At 37.2% G+C, this 19,980-nt stretch overlaps 2 protein-coding genes across 2 annotated transcripts in view; one reads left to right on the top strand and one right to left on the bottom strand.

The window, feature by feature from the left end:
* dhx29 (DEAH (Asp-Glu-Ala-His) box polypeptide 29) overlaps positions 1–4,987 on the bottom strand; it is a 14,777-nt gene extending 9,790 nt beyond the window's left edge. The window contains exons 1-11 of the mRNA XM_016483434.1: positions 4,683–4,987; positions 4,394–4,467; positions 4,098–4,211; positions 3,857–3,986; positions 3,626–3,768; positions 2,659–2,799; positions 2,450–2,576; positions 2,193–2,348; positions 1,047–1,218; positions 842–962; positions 155–757 (exon numbers count right to left, since the gene is read on the bottom strand). Coding sequence (XP_016338920.1) covers positions 155–757; positions 842–962; positions 1,047–1,218; positions 2,193–2,348; positions 2,450–2,576; positions 2,659–2,799; positions 3,626–3,768; positions 3,857–3,986; positions 4,098–4,211; positions 4,394–4,467; positions 4,683–4,851 — 1,950 coding nt within the window. The 5' untranslated portion in view covers positions 4,852–4,987. The remainder of the gene's footprint in view (positions 1–154; positions 758–841; positions 963–1,046; positions 1,219–2,192; positions 2,349–2,449; positions 2,577–2,658; positions 2,800–3,625; positions 3,769–3,856; positions 3,987–4,097; positions 4,212–4,393; positions 4,468–4,682) is intronic.
* A 627-nt stretch (positions 4,988–5,614) lies between these two features.
* The window catches only part of LOC107686493 (superkiller viralicidic activity 2-like 2), a 32,001-nt gene continuing 17,635 nt past the window's right edge, over positions 5,615–19,980 (top strand). Inside the window, exons 1-15 of the mRNA XM_016483527.1 lie at positions 5,615–5,795; positions 6,687–6,824; positions 7,561–7,627; positions 7,705–7,767; positions 7,852–7,964; positions 8,052–8,226; positions 8,311–8,401; positions 9,258–9,382; positions 9,648–9,746; positions 10,077–10,194; positions 10,724–10,855; positions 13,397–13,476; positions 16,131–16,241; positions 17,157–17,258; positions 18,948–19,073. Coding sequence (XP_016339013.1) covers positions 5,638–5,795; positions 6,687–6,824; positions 7,561–7,627; positions 7,705–7,767; positions 7,852–7,964; positions 8,052–8,226; positions 8,311–8,401; positions 9,258–9,382; positions 9,648–9,746; positions 10,077–10,194; positions 10,724–10,855; positions 13,397–13,476; positions 16,131–16,241; positions 17,157–17,258; positions 18,948–19,073 — 1,698 coding nt within the window. The 5' untranslated portion in view covers positions 5,615–5,637. The remainder of the gene's footprint in view (positions 5,796–6,686; positions 6,825–7,560; positions 7,628–7,704; positions 7,768–7,851; positions 7,965–8,051; positions 8,227–8,310; positions 8,402–9,257; positions 9,383–9,647; positions 9,747–10,076; positions 10,195–10,723; positions 10,856–13,396; positions 13,477–16,130; positions 16,242–17,156; positions 17,259–18,947; positions 19,074–19,980) is intronic.

Genomic DNA, 19,980 nt, shown 5'->3' with positions numbered 1-19,980 from the left:
GAGAGAGGGAGAGAGAGGGACTCTTTTGTGGTTATTGGACCAGAGGTTTGACTACTATCACATAACACCACACTTATTAGGATGAACACCATTAAAACAAGGTATATGTTTTTCCACATAAACTGTGTCATAAGTTATCTTCCTGAGATCTGACCTTGGCTCCCGGTCCGTCCTCGCTCCCCAGCTCCTGCGACACCCTGCTGGCCAGACTCATGGCTGAAATCCTTCTGGGTTGTGTCACCACCACATTGCAAGGCTGCGCGGCCTCCCCATTAGCCAGGAGCTCCTCCAGGATGAACTGAGGAATCTGTGTGCTCTTCCCGCTTCCCGTCTCCCCAGCGATCACCAGCACACGGTGGCGCCGCAGAGCCTCGAGCACCTGCTGTCGGTGCTGGAAAACAGGCAGCTGCTCCCTCTCAGCCAGCAGCCTGCGAGCCAGAGCCGAGCTCCGCAGTTTGAGGAGCAGCCTCCGGGAAGCCTCTTCCGCCTCGAGGCCTCCTCCGCGCTGGGGTTCGTGGTCCTCCTGCGTGTCCAGGTTCTCCCAGGAGTCCTCCGCTTCGGCGTCCTGAAGACGATCCTGTGGCTCGGCCTGCGGTTGAGGGGTCTGCTGCTGTTTGAGGCGGGCGAGCAGACGTGCGATGAACTGGTCACGTGGTTTGTTGATGGCGGAGCGGGTTTGCTCCTCTTCTTTTTGATCGCCGTCTTGCCACTCAAGCCACACGTCACGGTAGGTGGGCGGCAGAAGCTGATGCACCGACTAATGGAGATCAAAGGAGGGATAAAATGAATGAAATACATAAACTGTATGTTTAATATGTGAATGTAGTGTTTTGAAACTCGCCTGTCCTTTGACTAGGTTATAAAGAGCAAGAGTGGCTCCTAAGTGCTGGGCCTGCATGCCGTCTTCAGTCAGGATAGTGGGACAAACCTCCAAAACATCATTAGGCCTCTGAATACGAACTCTGACAGGAATGACACATAACCAGACACTCAAATCTGCATTCAATATACAATTAGAATCCAGATGCAATGTTAACGCAACATACTTGCATTTCCAGTATCTGCTGACTGCTACTTTCCCGAAGGATGGCGGAGGGCTCTTTGGGAGGTTCTTCCTGCACCAATCAATCAGAAACTGTTTTGGTGACTTGCCAGTCCAGCTCCTTGATGTGTAGTCAAAGTTACGAATGTCTTTGGGCTCTTTCTTCTTTTTCTCTGCTAAAGTATCAACAATGACAAATCAGACTGACACGGTTCAATATAACTGTCAAGACATGAAGAAAAACCATTAATATCTGGCAATGCACTACCTAGGCACAATAACAGCATATTACAGCATAAAATACAATACATTATTAAATAAAATAAATAAGATAAAATAATAAATAAAATAAACATCCAACGAATATACAATAATGTAAAATATGATATGAAATAATTATTAAATTGAATGATAAAAAAATTATAAAATATCATTAAAAAAAAACATTAAACATCATGACATAGCATAAAATAAAATAACCAAAACAAACTAAAAATAACAATGGGAAAAAAAAGTAAAATAACATTGCATAAAACAAAATCAAATTTTAAATATCACAATATAACTAAATAAACATAGTCTAACATATCACAAAATAAAACAACAACAACATAAAAAACAGAAAACAAAAAATACAATGAAATAACAACAATATAAAGTAACAAAATAAATTATAAATAAAACCCAACACATACAATAATGTAAAATAACAAAATAGAACTATAATACAAAATATAATAAAAAACGCAAAACACGTTAAAAAACTTTTACTCGTTTTATACAAATGTATAAAACATAAAACATAACAGCATAAAATGTAAATAACATAAAAATGGCAAACATTAAAATAATAACAACAAACACAATAAAATATCAAAATAAAATGAAAAATAAATAAAATAAACAAATCATGCAAATATACCACAAGCTACATAATAATACAAAAAATAAAATAGCATAACATGGCATAAAATAAAAAACACAAAATAAGCACAATACAATAACAGCATGAAATAACAACATAAACAATGCAATATAAATATCATAAAATAAAAATCAACATCATTAAAAAATAAATAAAATTAAACTAAACAAAAATAAATAAAAAAGGATACATTGTAATGACACAATGATACAAAAATAATCTTACCTTTTTCTGCTGGCGGTGTGTCTGCTTGCTCGAAGAGATTGAAGTTGAGTTCCTCCTTGCCATCAGTGAGTGCAACTGGCTTCTTTTCCTCTTTAGGAGCGTCTTTAACTTTGACAGCAGAGTTAAACATTGGATGACTCTCCAAAGACTTCATTTCTGTAATGTGAACAAACACTGTTGAGAAACAAATTCATGCAACACTTTCTCAAGTTCTACAATGAACAAATGCCCTGAAAGATAGAAAACACTGCAGAGACCTTGCTGGATGACTCTGATCCGATCTTGCGCTGTCCTCTGCCCTGCTTTGTCTTTCTTGGCTTTAGATTCTGCAGCCATCTCTTTCGCATCATACAGCTGAGCGGCCAGCAGCAGGTATCTGTCATTCTGCAGGAAGAGCATGAGAACTTACGGGAAGCTGCTGATGTAACAGTGACATAATGTGGAAACCAGACTGAGTAAAACTCACAGGATCAAACTTCTCGTCCAGCTCGGGGTTAAACACACTTGCGTCCTTGTTTTCATCTTCTTCACTGCTCTGATCTTCAGATTGTTCAGCGTAGCGCAGTATCCACTCCTTCATACTCTCACCGTTGTCTTTTACAGACGTCTGTCATTAAATAAAATGTTTTTGAGCTTTTTTTAAATCTCAAAAGATTAAATGAATAGTTCACCCTAAAATGAAAATTTGCTGAAAACTTACAGAGTTAGCAGATTTGGAGACTTGCTCAACAGTGGATCCTCTGCAGTGAATGGGTGCCGTCAGAATGAGTGTCCAAACAGCGCATAAAAACATCACAATAATCCACACCACTCCAGTCCATCAATGAATGTCTTGTGAAGTGAACAGCTGTGTTTGTAAGAAACTTCAAACCATTTCTTCCACATAAAAAATGAATTCGCTATCCATAATATTGCTTTCTCTCATCTGAATTATGAGAGAAATATGCACAGAACAAGCACCGTTTACAAGTGAAAACAGTCCAAAAGAGTTCTTAACAAATATGTTGGTGGATTTTGATGTGTGAGGACAACAGGGGATGGGCTTTTTCACTAGAGGAAGTGTTATTATGGATTATTGATGCATATTTTGGCCAGAAGTTAAAACATCTTAATGATGAATTTGTTTCTTACGAACACAGCTTTTGGCTTCACAAGACATTAATTGATGGACTGGAGTGGTGTGGATTACTTGTGGATTATTGTGATGTTTTTATCAGCTGTTTGGTCTCTCATTCTGACGGCACCCATTCACTGCAGAGGATCCACTGGTGAGCAAATGATGTAATGCTACATTTCTCCAAATCTGTTCTGATGAAGAAACAAACTCATCTACATCTTGGATGGCCTGAGGGTGAGTACATTGTCAGGAAATGTTATTTTTGGGTGAACTACTCCTTTAAGGAAAATGTGATTCTCATGGCACTTTAACACACCTTTGCCTTTGGTTTGTCCTCCTCTTTAGATGCTTCTTTCTTGGTCACCGTTTGTTTCTCGTCCTCTTTAGGAGGCTGGAACTTGGGTCGACTCTTCTGTTTCTCCTCCAGCATCTTTTGGCTGAATCCCTCCGGTAGCTCATCTTTAATTACAGAAAAGCAAAAATCAAAACCAGGGTTTATGTTTAAAGAGCAGTACATAAGTTTGTGACTACAACCTGAACCTTTTACCATCTCTGAGATTCAGACAGAGCCAGTCGAGCGCTGAGGTCAGGTCGCCTCCATACAGCATACTGCTCTTCATGGCCTCCTCGATGTGCTCGGTCTTGAACTGGAACTTCTGCAGAGCTGTATACAGATCCTGCCAAACAATATATATATATGATGGGTGTTCTTCAGATAATCTTACATAATAAATAACACAAGATATTATTTATTTTTTGCAATTCAAGATGAAACAGAAAAGAATTACCAGCAACTTTTTGGAGGTGAGTCTCCCAGATATTGGTCCTTTATCGGCATGTTCTTGTCTGTATTCATTAATTAACTTGATGACCTTCTTCTCCAGTTCTGATTGGATAACAACCTTCACACATGCAAAAAACAATTAATATTGTAAGACAAGGCACAGACGCATATTGTCAAAAAAGACGTTGATGCTCAAACAAACATTCAGAATTTGGGGTTAGTAGAATTTTTTTTTATGTTTTAAAAGTCTCAAATTGAATCAAGGAAAATCTTATATGACCTCTTTATTGTGAGACTTACCTTCAGTATTGATTTATCAGACACACTGCTAGTGTCAGTCTGTGCATTAGTGTTAAGACTATATGTTTTGGGAGCTACAAGAAAAAAAAGGATCAAATATTAAAGGCATTTGCAGACAAACTGTCAAGACGTGCAACATATTCTAAAACTAGGCAAAAATTAATGCATAATAACCTACTGATTATTACATTATACTGTACATCTAAATTCAAATAAGTAGAAATTCAATACAATTTTGAATCATATATTGTCCTGTTTAATCAATTAAATTTTTTAAATGAAGTCTGACCTCTGGGTTTGTTTTCCTTCATGGTTGATTTGTCATTATTTGGTCTCTGTTGCTGTTTTTTGCCGGCGGATTCAGTTGCCGCATTGGTTGCATTCTCAGCAGCAGCAGCAGCAGCAGCCGGCTGCACACTCGTGGGAGCTGCTGCTGACTTCTTCTTCTTCCCACCCATTGCGGAAACAAGTGTGTGTTACTGATCAATACACAAAATTACCCACATTTCTATGAACAAAAAAAATGTATAGCTGGAAAATGGTAAAGAAGACGCTGCTGTCAGCCAGCTAAGCCAACGCTGTTACAGTTTGTGTGAAGACTGAAACTATTGAAGCCTTTTTTCAAAATAAAAGTTCAGCTGAAACTTTAGAAAACCTCGGATTTTTGGAACTTTATGCATGAGCGGTGTTTCGTATAGTGTTATGTTTATGTAAATAATGTGTTAATATATAATAACTTTGTCCGTCGGTTTAAGATTTATTTTGGAAATGACATAATGTTGTTAAGGCGATTTCTTTAACCAATATGTATACAAAATATTTTTGTAATTATTAAAAATGAGTGAACCCATCCGTTCGTCTTGCATAGAAAGTAAATGTACAAACATCTAATAAATAACAATAAACAACAACAACAACAACAACAACAACAACAAAGTTTCTTTTTTTTATGCGGGTTAAACAATGCATAATAATGTATTTTTAGTAAAAAAAAGAAAGAAAGACAAAAAAAAAAAGAAACTTTGTTGTTGTTGTTTATTGTTATTTATTAGATGTTTCAAAACCTCAACCAAAGAAAATCAAAACCTGTCACTTGAGAAGTGTTTAAATAAAACTAATTCAATTTCAAAATTTAAATTACGTCAAATTCCTTAATTAATTTTTTTATTTTGATTTATTTATTTTGAAAAGTCTTTTGTTGCGTGTCTTTTACCGCGGCTCACTTCACACGTGTGACCCGTGGTATGTCATTTCCGGCACGCGGCCTGCGCGTCGCACTGTGGGAGTTGTGTCTGTTTGAAGTCATGGCGGACGCCTTTGGAGAAGATTTGTTCAGCGTGTTTGATGAAGAACAGGCCGGTTCTAGCAAAAAAGCCACTCCAAAGTCCGCAGCTCAGGCAGGGTAGGTGAACGAACGGGATGTATGGTTGTTTTGCGTAACTAATCTCTAGACAGGCCTACTGTAACGTTAGTATTTGACTGGTCGTATTGAACACGTGACGCGCACGCATAGATACATAGAATCTCAATAATCTCACAGTATCAGCCCTTTACATTTATAATCCAGTTTTCGGCATTTCGTGTTCGGACAGTCTCTTGCTGTTATTTGTAATGCAGCGGTTTTACGTAATTACGTTTGTGTGCATTTTGTAGTGAAGGAGCTTGCCTCATTAAAATCTCCTAGATTTGTATGTGACCCTGGACCACAAAACCAGTCATAAGGGTCCATTTTTTGAAATTGAGATTTATTCATGATCTGAAAGCTGAATAAATAATCTTTCCATTGATGTATGGTTTGTTAGGACAATATTTGGCCGAGATACAACTATTTTGAAAATCTGGAATCTGGGGGTGCTAAAAACAAAAAATCTAAATATTGAGAAAATCGCCTTTAAAGTTGTCCAAATGGAACATGATTTTTACTTAATATCCTAATGATTTTTGGCATAAAAGAAAAATCAATCATTTTGACCCATGCAGTGTATTGCTGGCTATTGCTACAAATGTACCTGTGCTACTTAAGACTGGTTTTGTCGTCTAGGGTCACATATGTTCAAACACAACTGCTCAACTGTCAAGAAACTCAAATGTAAACACACACGACCTTTTATCTATCTATCTATCTATCTATCTATCTATCTGTCTGTCTATCTATCTGTCTATCTGTCTGTCTATTAAATTACACTACAAAACACTTAGCAATGCCCTGGAAACCACCTAGAATGGTTGAGAAATGTTCAGATGAGCACTGTGTGGCTGTGGAGTGAATCTTTGGTGTTTTCACTTCTAATAGAAAGACTCCTGATAAAGGCGGTAAACAGCAGAGCGATTCAGCAGCTGTGCACAAAAGAGATGCTGACAATGACGGGCCAGATGAGGAGGTGCTCGGGAAGAGACAGAAGCTGGAAACAGTGTCAGCTGAGGAGATCAAGTAAGATTGGCATACTTGTGTTTATGTTCTGCTTCTGATGAATGTCTGAAATGCTGCTTAGTGTGCTTGAACAGGTGGATTTCTATAGTGGTTTTACAGATTAATCGGCACCAATAGTTGCTTTTTGGAACTGCCAGTTATTGGCGTAAGTCAAGGTTCCTCAAATCGTTTCTTAAAGTTTATCTCAAACTCTAATCATACTCACCTACCTGTGATTTTTCGAGTGATCCTGAAGAGCTTGATTAGCTTGCTCAGGGTTGGTAAATCAATTGGGATATTTTGGCATATGACGTAATACATTTGGCACTGGAGGGTTTCACAATTGAAATGAGAAAAGGCTGTTTTCAGTTTTATAGTTGTTTTGTTAACTTTTAGAAACTTGAAACAATAGGTAAAATACGTAATAAAATAAAAATAATACATATTTGTCAGTAGCCGATGAAACAGCCATTTTTATGTAGTGTGTTTTGTTAGATAAAAATTGTCATCATCATTATTGTGCATTTTTCTATATTATTAAAAAAAATTATGCGTGTATATTCACTTGGAAGGAGGGTTTTACAATCCATAAGAACAGCCTGTTTTCAGTTTTTCAGAAAAAAAAAAGTCAAAATATAATTCATTTATACTATCAGCTGATTTTTCAGTTTTCCAATCTTAATTATTGGTATTGACTAAATCCACTGTTAGTTGACCTGTAGTAATTCTTATCATTTGCATCTGTGTCATCCTTCAGTCTGTCAGAGCTCATGCCTAAAGTCAAGGCGGAGCAGGTGGAGACAGTGGAGGGCTGCACTCATGAGGTAAATACACAAACACAGTGGAGAAAAAATACATCCCTGTTGAATGTCCATGTTGTGACCCAGTCTTCCTTTCTCAGGTGGTTCTTCCTGCAGACGAGGAATACACTCCACTGAAACCACGCGTTGGAAAAGCAACTAAGGTAATCTAATAAACCTCACTGAACATCCTCGGACAACATCGATGCTTTGCCTTTGTTTAAACAAGTTTTGCTTTCCTAATGCAGGAGTACCCCTTCATACTCGACCCTTTCCAGCGTGAGGCCATCCTGTGCATCGATAACAACCAGTCTGTGCTTGTGTCGGCCCACACATCGGCAGGAAAGACCGTGTGTGCGGAGTGAGTGTCCATTAGACCAAAATATTGTCCGTGTGCAGTTTTAAAAATCAGTTCCTTAGATCTAAGTGTGTTTCCTTCTGCACACAGGTATGCCATTGCTCTGGCTCTCCGAGAAAAGCAGCGCGTGATCTTCACCAGCCCCATCAAAGCTCTGAGCAATCAGAAGTACAGAGAGATGTACGAAGAGTTCCAGGATGTGGGTCTGATGACCGGTGACGTCACCATTAACCCCACGGCTTCCTGCCTGGTTATGACCACCGAGGTGAGACAGCGGCCCGTTATCTGCTGGAACACCAACCACTGGTTCTTTAGTTATTTATTGCTTTGTTGGGGTGTTTTCTTTCAGATTTTGAGGAGCATGCTGTACAGAGGGTCAGAGGTTATGAGGGAGGTGGCGTGGGTCATCTTTGATGAGATCCATTACATGAGAGACTCGGGTGGGTTGTATTGAATGTTTCATTGGCATAAGTTTCATGAAATATTGGCGGTTTACACACTGCAGCTAAATTTGGCTGTCACTTCACCTTTTAGTGCTTAATCCTGTTTCGTACACACACTTCAGTAATTTATGGGAGTGACAACCACATCCTACAACCAAAAATCAGATAGCGATAACTGCATTTGCAGAAATTCTACACAGTGTGTACAGAACTGAATGGAACAACTCGTTGTTAATGATGTATTTAAAGGGATAGTTCACCCACAATTTCTGGGTGAATTATCCCTTTAAATACTTATCAGAGTTGTGTCTGTTTTCTGTATATGTGGTGCAAGAAATCACAGTGAATCAGTTACGATTTGACTCATTAGTGTTGCCAGATCTTGCTAAAAAAACCAACAACAAATAAGATCAAGCCCATAATAAACTTAAATCCAAACATGTTCTACTTTATTGACTCCATAAACTGGATCGCTTTATGAGCCAAAAGATGCTTAAAAAGTGTTGCTTCTGAGTGAAGATGGCAGCCCTTCCAAACAGAAACAAAATGATGACAGCTGTGTTTGTGTGCTGTAATATTACTTTGGTCAATAATGGCAGATACCAAACACTGAAGATGGAAAAACTCTGCTGTGGTTACAGTGGTGTCAGTCATCACAGACTGTTTCGAGAGTGAGTTCTGCTCTGTACACACACAAACTGCAATTCAGGAGATACACTCCCATATATAAATGTGGTTGTCACTCCTAAAACTTCACAGTGTGTGTGTATGTGGCCATTATGACATGCATATAAGTTTTTTGTATGTTAGCTGTGTCATTGAGTTCGTTTTTTCTGGGTCACATGACCTGCAGAGCGTGGAGTGGTCTGGGAGGAAACCATCATCCTTCTGCCGGACAACGTGCATCATGTCTTCCTGTCCGCCACCATTCCCAACGCTCGACAGTTTGCCGAGTGGATTTGTCACCTTCACAAACAGGTGGATCAACACTCTAGCAAACTCTCTTAGAACACTTTAGTAACCACCCAACAACAGCCTAGAATGCCTTCTCAAAAATACTAACCTCTACTTTTACCAACACACTTTAGCAGTGTTCTAACATCCAGTTTTTTAAATGGAAATAAGTACTAAAATTACTAAATCTGAAATAAAAATAAATTGCAGCAAAATAGAAATGTAAAAACAGAAACTAATGAAAATTTGTCAAATGCACATAATAAAAGTTGCTTGTGTTTACTTGCAGCCCTGTCACGTGGTGTACACAGACTACCGCCCCACTCCACTGCAGCACTACGTCTTTCCAGCAGGGGGCGATGGACTCCACCTTGTTGTGGATGAGAACGTAAGTAGCCGAATACTTTGGAAAGCTGCATTAACGCCTTTATTCCGTCATCAGAGATGAAGGTTAAACACACCCCAATGATCTCGGGTGTGTGCCGTCCTCTGTGTTACAGAATGGAATTTGTGTTCTATTATCTGTCATAGGTCTCAGATTACAGCTAGATGTAATTCAACACAGATTCTGAAAACTGGAATATCTGTGTGTGTGTGTGTGTGTGTGTGTTGCATAACTTCCAAGCCACAACCAACGCAACAAGCTGATCAAGTTTAAGAAAATATTCCTAGTATGATTGCAGTTATGTAATCATATTTTTATGGTTTTTCATGTCAGGGAGAGTTCAGAGAAGACAATTTTAACACAGCAATGCAGGTCCTGAGGGATGCAGGGGACACGGGAGGCAATGCTGGGGGCAAATGGGACCCCAAAGGCAGAAAGGGTGGAACCAAAGGTTGGTATTCAACAATCAACATGAAATCAAAATAACACAATCAGTATTTTTTCAAAAATAGTTGCTGTATTCTAGCATCTGACGCCCACTTTCAAGATCCAATCAATTTCTAATGATTAAAATTAAGTTGGAGTCATCATTTTATTATTTTAATTTGTTTTAATATCCAGATTTTGCAAGTACAATGGGTTGTGAACTGTTCCATGTAAATTTTAAGGTTAAATTGTGTAAGATTGTGCAGTGATGGGCTCTAAACCCTCAGTTCAGTCACTAGTTCAGATAAATGGTTAACCTTAGATGGACTCCCATTGGTTTGCTGTGAATTGTGCATATTGACTGATCCGAATCATCAATATGGAACTGTTTACACCAATTTTAATGTCCATTTTTGCACAAAAAGTCAGCTGTTGATTGTTTGTGCTGATATAAAGCACAAAACAGTCTGAAATGCTGGGAACATGCTTAATTCTGTATTAAAAATTGCTTCTGTTTTGTTTTGTTTGTTTTCTTGGTTTGTTTTTTCTCTTAGGTCCATCCAATGTCTTTAAGATTGTGAAGATGATCATGGAAAGGAACTTCCAGCCGGTGATTATCTTTAGCTTCAGTAAGAAAGAATGTGAGGCCTACGCACTGCAGGTGGCCAAACTGGATTTCAACACAGGTATTAATGTTATAATAATTAATAATGCTCCTTGCTAATTACTCTTGTTCTTACTTGAGTTAAGGCTTTAAATGGATATCTTTCATCTTTCAGTCACACCTGCAAGGACTGATTCTTTGGTTAAACTAATCCTTGGAAAGAGGCAGAATGTAATTTTTCTTCTTTGAAGAAATATTTGCTTGTTTTTGGTTTTAGAACTAGAAGGTTTATCTCACTCTTATTGCTCAAATATGGGAGCAATGATGATTTATCTCTCCTCTTAATTACAGAGAGATTAAATAAAATACAAATCATGGCCAGAAACGTCAGAAAAAGAAATGAGCTCAGCTTTGGGCTGTTTTTCATATTTGAGACGGTTACTGGGAGTTCTTTATCAAATATTCATCTGTTTGAAACCTAATCTGTTACAGAGCCAAATGCATGAACGTGGCCCTTCAAAATCAAAGTCTGTTGACGTGTCAAGCCTTCTGTTCCCTTTTGAGAGAAACGGACAGCATGCACAACTTTGTCTTCGTCTTCAGAAGTGTCACCACTTCCCATAGTGCTTTAATTAGCAAGACCTAATTGGACTTTGTTTTTAAAGTGACTGATGTGGTGCACACAGAAGAGTTGCATTATTGTGGATTTTTAAACATGCTTTGGTTGAGAAATAGCGTGCACTTAAGACTAGGAGTCTTTGGCCTTTGATGGTGTATGTGTGAGCACTTCGGACCGCACTAGCAGTCAAACGCACAGCTGTTACTGTTTTGCGAGTCTTGCTTGAGGTGGGGAGAGTGTTTTCCATGGCTCTATCTTAGCACATGTCATCATAAGAGCTTTCCAGCTCAAGTGTGATTTTATACAGGGTTTCCAGAACATTTTCATCGTTTCCAGCATGCAAAAGTGCAGTTGGTTTTCCAATCTTTTGAGGAGTTGCTTAAGCAGTGACCACTGCAGAGATATTGTGGTCTCAAGTAATGTTGTTGTCATACTGGGATAGTCAGATGCTTGTATTAATCTGTATCATTGGTTCTCAACTGGTTGGTCTGTTCTTTTGTTGATGGAAGAGAAAAAACAATGCTAAATGCAAACAATAAAATCACCTAACCATATGGTCATGCATAAAATAGCTAAATAAACTTGCGAGGAGGATAAAGTCCAAAATGTCAAGGTGGTACAACTGGCCTGATATCAAAAGGCCAGATTACCTTAAGTGCTTTGGTTTGTTTTCAGTAGTGTTTCTTGGAAGAAAAGACATTTATTTACCAAATCAAAGTCATGTGGTACAACCAATATACAGACCCTGCAGAGGTCATTTAGTCTCTTAAAATATCAGAGTTTGACCTTGTTACTTTATGACTTGGAAAGGTTGTCAGGTTTAAAAAAAATTAATTTTGGTACAACCTCCCAAAAATATAATATTTGTGAATGAATACATACAATTTTAATTATTCCTGAAATGTGTTAAATGCTTCTGAAAGATTATTTGTTGTGTATATATAAAACACCATAATATCTTAAGACTTTTTATTATGACTAATTTTACTGCCTAAAGAATACAAGTTAAGTTTTCTTAAACATCTGGCAGTGTATGTGAATGATTTATTAATGATCAGTTTTTAAGGAATCGCATTGAACTGAATGAAATTATTATATTGTGAAAATGAATATATCAGTGTTTGGTATCATTCAGATACTATATTCTTTTGAATAATTGTTTTTGTGTTTTTATTTTAACTTGAGTTAAAATTAACTAGTTTTTTTATACTAGTTGTGTGTTTTAGTTGTTTTTAGTAGCTATTTTTATGTGCCTAATTAAAAAAACAGTTATGTTTTATTTATTAAAACAAGTTACACTAAATTAAAATGAGTAATGTAGCAACTTGCTGAAATAAAACATTTTATTTTATTTTTTGGTTTTAGTTTAGTTTTAGCTTCAGTTTTAATTAAATTTAATAAGCCTGGAATACAGTATATGCGTTCATGTTGTTAAAAAAGTTACATTTATTTAATTGCTGTTGCTGCTGTTGTTTTAATAAGCTTCAATAATTTATTTTAAACCCTTTTATTGTTCATTGTTGACAATTTTGGCATTGTGTTGGGTCACAATCTAAAGCAAAGCCAGTTGAGAACCGCTGCTCTATATTTAGTTTGTATTTTGTTATGCTGTAAATTTGAATGCGCTAAGCCTACTGGGATCCGACTACGCCACATGCTGCAGGCAGAAATAGAGATGTTCTAATCCTTCATGACACATTGTTTCTAGACTCTGTTTGGAGCAAGAAAATGGCAGCTCTCCCTTTCCCCAGTACACTTTATGAATATTTTATTTTTCTCCATCTCAGTCTATACGCTGCCTCCACTGTGTGTATATGTCTCTGGTTTGTAGTGTGTTTCAAGCAATCATGAAAGGTCCTCTGAGCATCTGTATAAAGCACACACACACCTACCTTTGTTATGCTGGCTGTGTTTCAGAGATCGTTACGCTGACACACAAATGCACACTGAAGTATTCCAGTGTGCATCTGATGTTTGATTTCTAATTTCTCTGTCCAACTCCAGACGACGAGAAGAAACTGGTGGAAGAAGTGTTCAACAACGCCACAGACTGCCTGTCTGATGAAGACAAAAAGCTGCCACAGGTAGACTTCTGTGTTTTGTACAATGTTGTATTAAGTGGTCTATGTCGATGATAAAATAAGTTTACTAATATTTATTTAAGTTGGCATCATAAGCTGATAACTTTAATTGTTTGCCTGAATATTGTTGAATGGTGAGTACTTCATCAAAAAATTGGTAGTGGATTGCTCAAATTGACATTAATTAAGGGAATAGTTCAGTTTTTTTCTCGCTCTCAGGCCATCCAAGATGTAGATGAGTTTGTTTTATCAAGGGAACAGTTTTGGAGAAATTCAGCATTACATCACTTGTTCATCAGTGGATCCTCTGAAGTGAATGGGTGCCGTCAGAATGAGAGTCCAAACAGCTGATAAAAACATCATGATAATCCACGTGACTCCAGTCATTAGGATGTTTTTAACTTCAAACCATTGCTTCCAGCTAATATATGAGTACTCTATCCATAATAATGCTTTCTCCAGTGAAAAAGTCATCTTGTCTGAATCAGGAGAGAAATATGCCCGATCAAGCACTGTTGAGAAGTGAAAACAGTCCAAAAGTCCAGTTCTAAACAAATATGTTAATGGATTTTGTCATTGTTTAAAGTTAAAAAGCCTTGATGCAATGTTTTTATTAGCTTTTTGGACTCTGAGGGCACCCATTCACTGCAGAGGATCCATTGGTGGCCAAGTGACATAATGCTAAATTTCTCCAAGTCTGTTCAGATGCATAAACAAACTCATCTACATATTGGATGGCCTAGTGGTAAATACTTTTTCCACAAATTTGTGTTTTTTTTGGGTGAGCTACATTTCTTTAACATATGACACATACGTGACATTTATATTTAGTTATATTTACAATCATTCCATCAATGTTTTTAAAATAAGCCAACTTGAACAGCCTGTGCTTTCCTTTAAAACATTAACTATGCATTAATAACATCAAGATTTAAAAATCATTTAAAACCTTTTTTTCTTATTCTGAAAAACATGGTATAAGTTTTTTAACAGCAGCACTGGGACATTGTGAAATGCAAGTCTTTGTCCAGTGGGATGCACTCTAACCAGCCATATTAATAAGAATTGAAATGTTACCACATTTTTGGGTGACATTTTTAAATTAAATGGTACTAAATTACACCAAACTCAGAATTGCTAATAAATCTATTTTCATCTTATTGACTACCCTAAAATGTTTCCCACATGGACCACGTTAAGCTTTTAAGATGTTAAAAGTCTCCCATTATTAACATCCAGTACTTTTTTTATTTTTTAAGCAAGTTTTTCTGTTTTAGCAAAATATTCACTTAATCTTGTAAGCTGTTGGTAATTGAAGGTCTGCCACACAAACCACGACAAAAGTCGGGCAGTGCGTGTTAAACTTGTTTGAGGTGACTGGGTGTTTTAGCAAATCCCAAAATGGTTTCAAGAGGCTCGTAAAACTTTCCACTCTCTCTTCGGGTCCTCCTGTTACTCCTACACCATATTTCCTCCACTTCTACATCTCAACAATGCTGTCATCCATTTCCACATTGCAGGACAGCAGTATTTGGCTCGTACTCATGTAGTAGAGGTGCTGATCTCAGATCAGATGGTCTTCATGGATGCTGCTCTGTCAGTGTGAAGATAAACCGATCCTCCATCAGAACTCCTGCTGTTGGAGGATGAGTGATTACAGAACTAGTTCAAATATGCTGTTTGTGTAAATGTTGCCTTTATGAGGAACGGACCATCCTTCAACTTGACCCTTGTCTGATTGTTCTCAATGACATATTTCTGCAAGCTTATTCTGAGCTCCTTGTGCTGCTGACCCAGATTTGCCTTTGTGGATATTTTCACTTCCCTGACACAGAAATGATAGATTTTAATTTATTCTATGTTGTTTTGGAAAAATATTATACAATATATGAAAATTTTTTCTTAAATAACATTACTTTTTGAATGAGAGAAAAAATATAGTTCATATGTCATAATTAATAACACTTTATTATTATTAATAGTAATTATAAATGTATTATTATTATAGCAAGATATATGCAGTTAAAATAGAACCACATAATATTAACTACTATAAAACTATACATTCATTAAACTATTTATTTTTGGGATGCTTTTAGGGACCCTGTCCCTGGGGCCATCCTTGCATTTAGATCCATTACTTTTTTTAAGGCTTATTTTCTTATAAAAGTTTAAAAAAATTTTTTTTTTTTACTGTGTGATACGGTATTTTAGACTCGGTATGTAATAATGAATAAATATGCATTGTTTTGGGGATAATTCACCAAAAAAATTCAAATTGTCATTCTTGTGTAGAACAAAAAAGGAGAAATGTAGTCGAATCTCCTAGCTGCTCTTTTCCACACATTTTCCAAAACACAGCTGTGAATTACCATTCATTCTCATCATGTGGTAGCGTTTAGCTCAGACTTTTTGTATTCCATACAAGTAAGGTTGAGTAGACTGAGTCAGACTTTTCATTTTTAGGTGACCCGTTTCTTGAAAATGTTGTACTTTTTGTTCATGCCTTGAAAAGGTTCATGTCTTGGTGTTAATAGGGCTTTAAGCTGGTCTTGATTAGCTACACTATGCTAATCTGACTGAGCTGTGAACACAGTAATAATGTGACCTGGAAGAGTCCTGAAGCTGTGTGTTTAATTGGGATTGTTTCTCAACAGGTGGAGCATGTTCTGCCGTTGCTGAAGAGAGGAATTGGAATTCATCATGGCGGCCTCCTCCCGATCCTGAAAGAGACAATTGAGATCCTGTTCTCTGAGGGGCTGCTAAAGGTGAGATCCTTCAAGCAACCCTCAAATGACTGGAAGCACTTTTGTGTAATGGTGGATAAACACTTTCGCCTTGACTAAACATTGAGTCATTCATAACTGACAACCTTTTTCAAGTTTTGTTTTGTTTTGATTGATGTCAGTTTTGTTTTCTTTGATATTGTTTGGTGTTTTGTTTTTTGTTTTTTTTTAACATTAACTTTCGATTGGTTTTTATTTTATTTTTGTTTTGTTTGTTTATTTTGTTTAGTTCTTTTTATTTACTCACCCTCTTGTTTTTCCTGTGTGAAATTCTCTCATGGAACACAAATAAGAATTTTCTTTGTTCCTATGTTTTCTATGTTCCATGATCTATGTTCCAAGTCTTCTGACGTCATATGTTAGCTTTGTGTGAGGAACATAAAAATATAAAGTCATTAATTACTCTGCAGAAGCTCCAAGAAAAATGCCATTTTAATGTTATTTGATGGCAAATATCAGTAGGGTCTTGCATATTTTGTGTCCAGACATCATTGACATCAAAGTTATATAAGTTAATTCATTTGTATATTCAATACAGTGAATTGTGTGTTTTCCACACAAAATGATCGCATGACTTCAGATATCCATTGTATCAACTATTATTACTTGTGTATGCATGTGTGTGTATTTAAATACATTTTGGTTGAGTTTGCAGCAAAAATAACATTATTATATTCATTTACTGTGATAAAAGATTTAGGTCATACTGACCACCCAAGAGCAGCCAGGTTATTCTTCAAAGTTTGTTTTGTGTTTCATGGAAGAAAAAGTCATATAGGTTTGAACTTGAGCCAAAAAGTTTTGTTTTTTGGGTGAACTGCCACTTTAAGACACCTCACTAGTATCTTTGCCAAAGTTTTCATCATCTTCAACATCTTTCTCTCTGTCGTTCTTTAGGCCTTGTTTGCTACAGAAACATTTGCCATGGGAATCAACATGCCTGCAAGAACCGTGCTCTTCACCAGTGCGCGCAAATTTGACGGCAAAGACTTCCGCTGGGTAAATCGCAAACGTTATCCTCTGTCCTGCTTCTCATAGTAATCGCTAATCAAATTTCCAAATGCATTTGCTTGCCTCTTCGTCCATCGTTGCACAGAGAGGACACAGGGTCGAGCAACAGTGCCGTCCAAGCTGCCACGTATTGTTTGTGTGAGTGTGAGGCAATGACTCAAGCTGTTGTGAATAAAAGAGGCCCTTGGTTTTTATATTCCGGCAGCCAGAGAGCGCGTGAGCGATGGAAGCTGCCATCTAAAACGTTTTGTAAGGAACATCTGGTATCCATGAGTCTGCCAGAAAACGCACGCTCAAGGTTTTGGCTAACCGATCGCAGGCACTGAACCCCTCTGGGACGTTTAGCAGTTAATAGAAGATAAAACTGATCTGGGGTCAGCGGCGGGTTGCTGTAATAAAGTGGTGGAACGTTAGGAAGGGTTATCAGGCAAAAACAATATTTGCCAAACGAATGGGCTGATACGTTACATTGTTTGAGGCTGGTGCCAGATTGTGATTTATCAGAGCCGTACCAGTAAGGAACTTTCAGATGGAAACCTTATCGTTTGGGCAACTGCAGATGTTTCCCCAGAGCAAAATCTATTAACAACCACATCTTGCGGTGATTTTACCACCATTATGCACGTCAACTTCCTGATCAATGGAAAACATAAAAATCAGACAAATTTCGAAGTTGAAGTATACACTGATGTTCAAACGTTTAGGGTCAGTAAGATTTAAAAAAGAAAAAAGTTAACACTTTAGTATTGGGACCAATTCTCACTATTAACTAGTTGCTTATTAACATGCCTTTTATTAACACATTGGCTGTTTATTAATACTTATAAAGCACATTCTGCATGAGCATATTCTACATACCTAATTCTGCCCGATACCTAAACTTAACAACTAACTTACTAACTATTAATAAGCAGCAAATTAGGAGGTTGAGGCAAAAGTCGTAGTTAATGGTTTGCTAATAGCTAGAATTGGACCTTAAAATAAAGTGTGAACAGAAAGAATGAAGACTGGACAACTTGTAATTATATTTCACTATTACTCTTTTACTGTATTTTTGATCAAATAAATGCAGTCAAGAGACATCTTTCAAAAACTTTTTTAAAAATGAAAAAAAAAAGTGATTTGACATCCATTTAACATGAAATTAAAATTGACTCGGTTTACTTTCTTAAAATACCCATTCCTGGTTTTATTGTGAACAATTCATCAATTTTGGTCCCTGGTGATTTTACAGTTTCATAGCCATATTTCATTAACTACTAGATTTCTATAAACATTAACTACACATAAAACGGAACAACAAACCGATAACAAAAATAAGAAACTTTATTTAAATAATCTAATGAATGTGGTGCACCGTACTTTTGGGATTCTTCTTTTACAGTTGGTTTATTGTAAATAAAATTTTACTATAAACTGCATATATTGCCTTGTTCAGTATAATTTGATAGATTTTTGTAGTAGATTATGTAGTAATATTATGCATACTATACTGTTAAATTAAAAAAAAATCTGTATATGGTAAGTTATCTTTAACCAATAAGATGTTTTTGCTGGGGTTTTTTTCACGTTCTTTGTCTAGTAAAAGTAAATTTTTTGCAGTGCTCATTTTATTGCTTTTTTATATATTTGTTAAGTAAAATTATTTTCTTTTTTTTTTTCAACCCTCCACATTAGATCACCTCTGGAGAATATATCCAGATGTCAGGACGTGCTGGCAGAAGAGGAATGGACGAGAGGGGAATAGTCATTTTCATGGTGGATGAGAAGATGAGCCCTGCGGTGGGCAAACAGTTACTGAAGGTAACGCTCCAAATCGAACATGATGACTGATTTAGTTTTTGGGTGAACTGTTCCTTTAAGCGGTTCTCCACGTTTTGTTCACTCTGACGCAAAAACTCTCTGATCCTAAACCCCTTATCCCCACACTAAGCTTTGGCACCCTCTGTAAAGGGCCGTCCTATTCATTAATACACTCTTTAACATGAAGTCCGTAAGTTCTCTTGGTCTCACACGCCTGCCTGCCAGGATTCGTCCCTGCGGACTCCCGATCCCCCCTCTAAAGCATCCCATCTCTGCTTGGGGTCCATTAAAGTATTGCTCAATGCCTTCCTTCCTGACTGAATTTGAATTATATTTCATCATGGTTCTGCTGTAAAGTTTCCAAGAGAGTACTAGGAAAGCCATGACACGCATGTAGTGCCTTCTCAGTTTTCTCCTCTAAGTCCTGCTCTTTGTTGCAAAACCTGTTGATTAATAGACGGAGCTGTGTGGTTTTCTTACTCTTCGTGTGGTTAAGGCTTCAGTGGTTGATTGTTGTATATTTAGGGGTTCAAGCATGCAGTGCTGAAACCCTATTGTAATTGTTAGGATTTTTATTATTATTATTATTATTCCGCCGTAAAACTGATCGTGCAGACCAAACCGTAAGGCCAAACCGTAAGGCCTAGAGACTTGAAACTTGGCCAGATCGTAGAGCTCAATTTGGGGAGAAGTTGGCAAAGTCTCGTCGCTACAGAGCAAAAAAAAACCTAAAATTTCAGACATTTTTGAATTGGGCTACATTAACACTGTTGCCGCGGGTTGTTTTTCATGTCTGCAGGTTGAAGCGACCCCAATAACGTGACTTTTAGCCCCTGGAGTGCGACATTTACCAGGGGAACCCTGCCAAAAAAACATGTATTTTACCCCCCAAAACGCGATTTTTACT

Source organism: Sinocyclocheilus anshuiensis, unplaced genomic scaffold (genome assembly GCF_001515605.1).
Source record: "Sinocyclocheilus anshuiensis isolate Anshui unplaced genomic scaffold, SAMN03320099.WGS_v1.1 scaffold838, whole genome shotgun sequence".
NCBI classification, from domain to species: domain Eukaryota; kingdom Metazoa; phylum Chordata; class Actinopteri; order Cypriniformes; family Cyprinidae; genus Sinocyclocheilus; species Sinocyclocheilus anshuiensis.
This window is presented reverse-complemented; position numbering and strand designations above follow the sequence as displayed.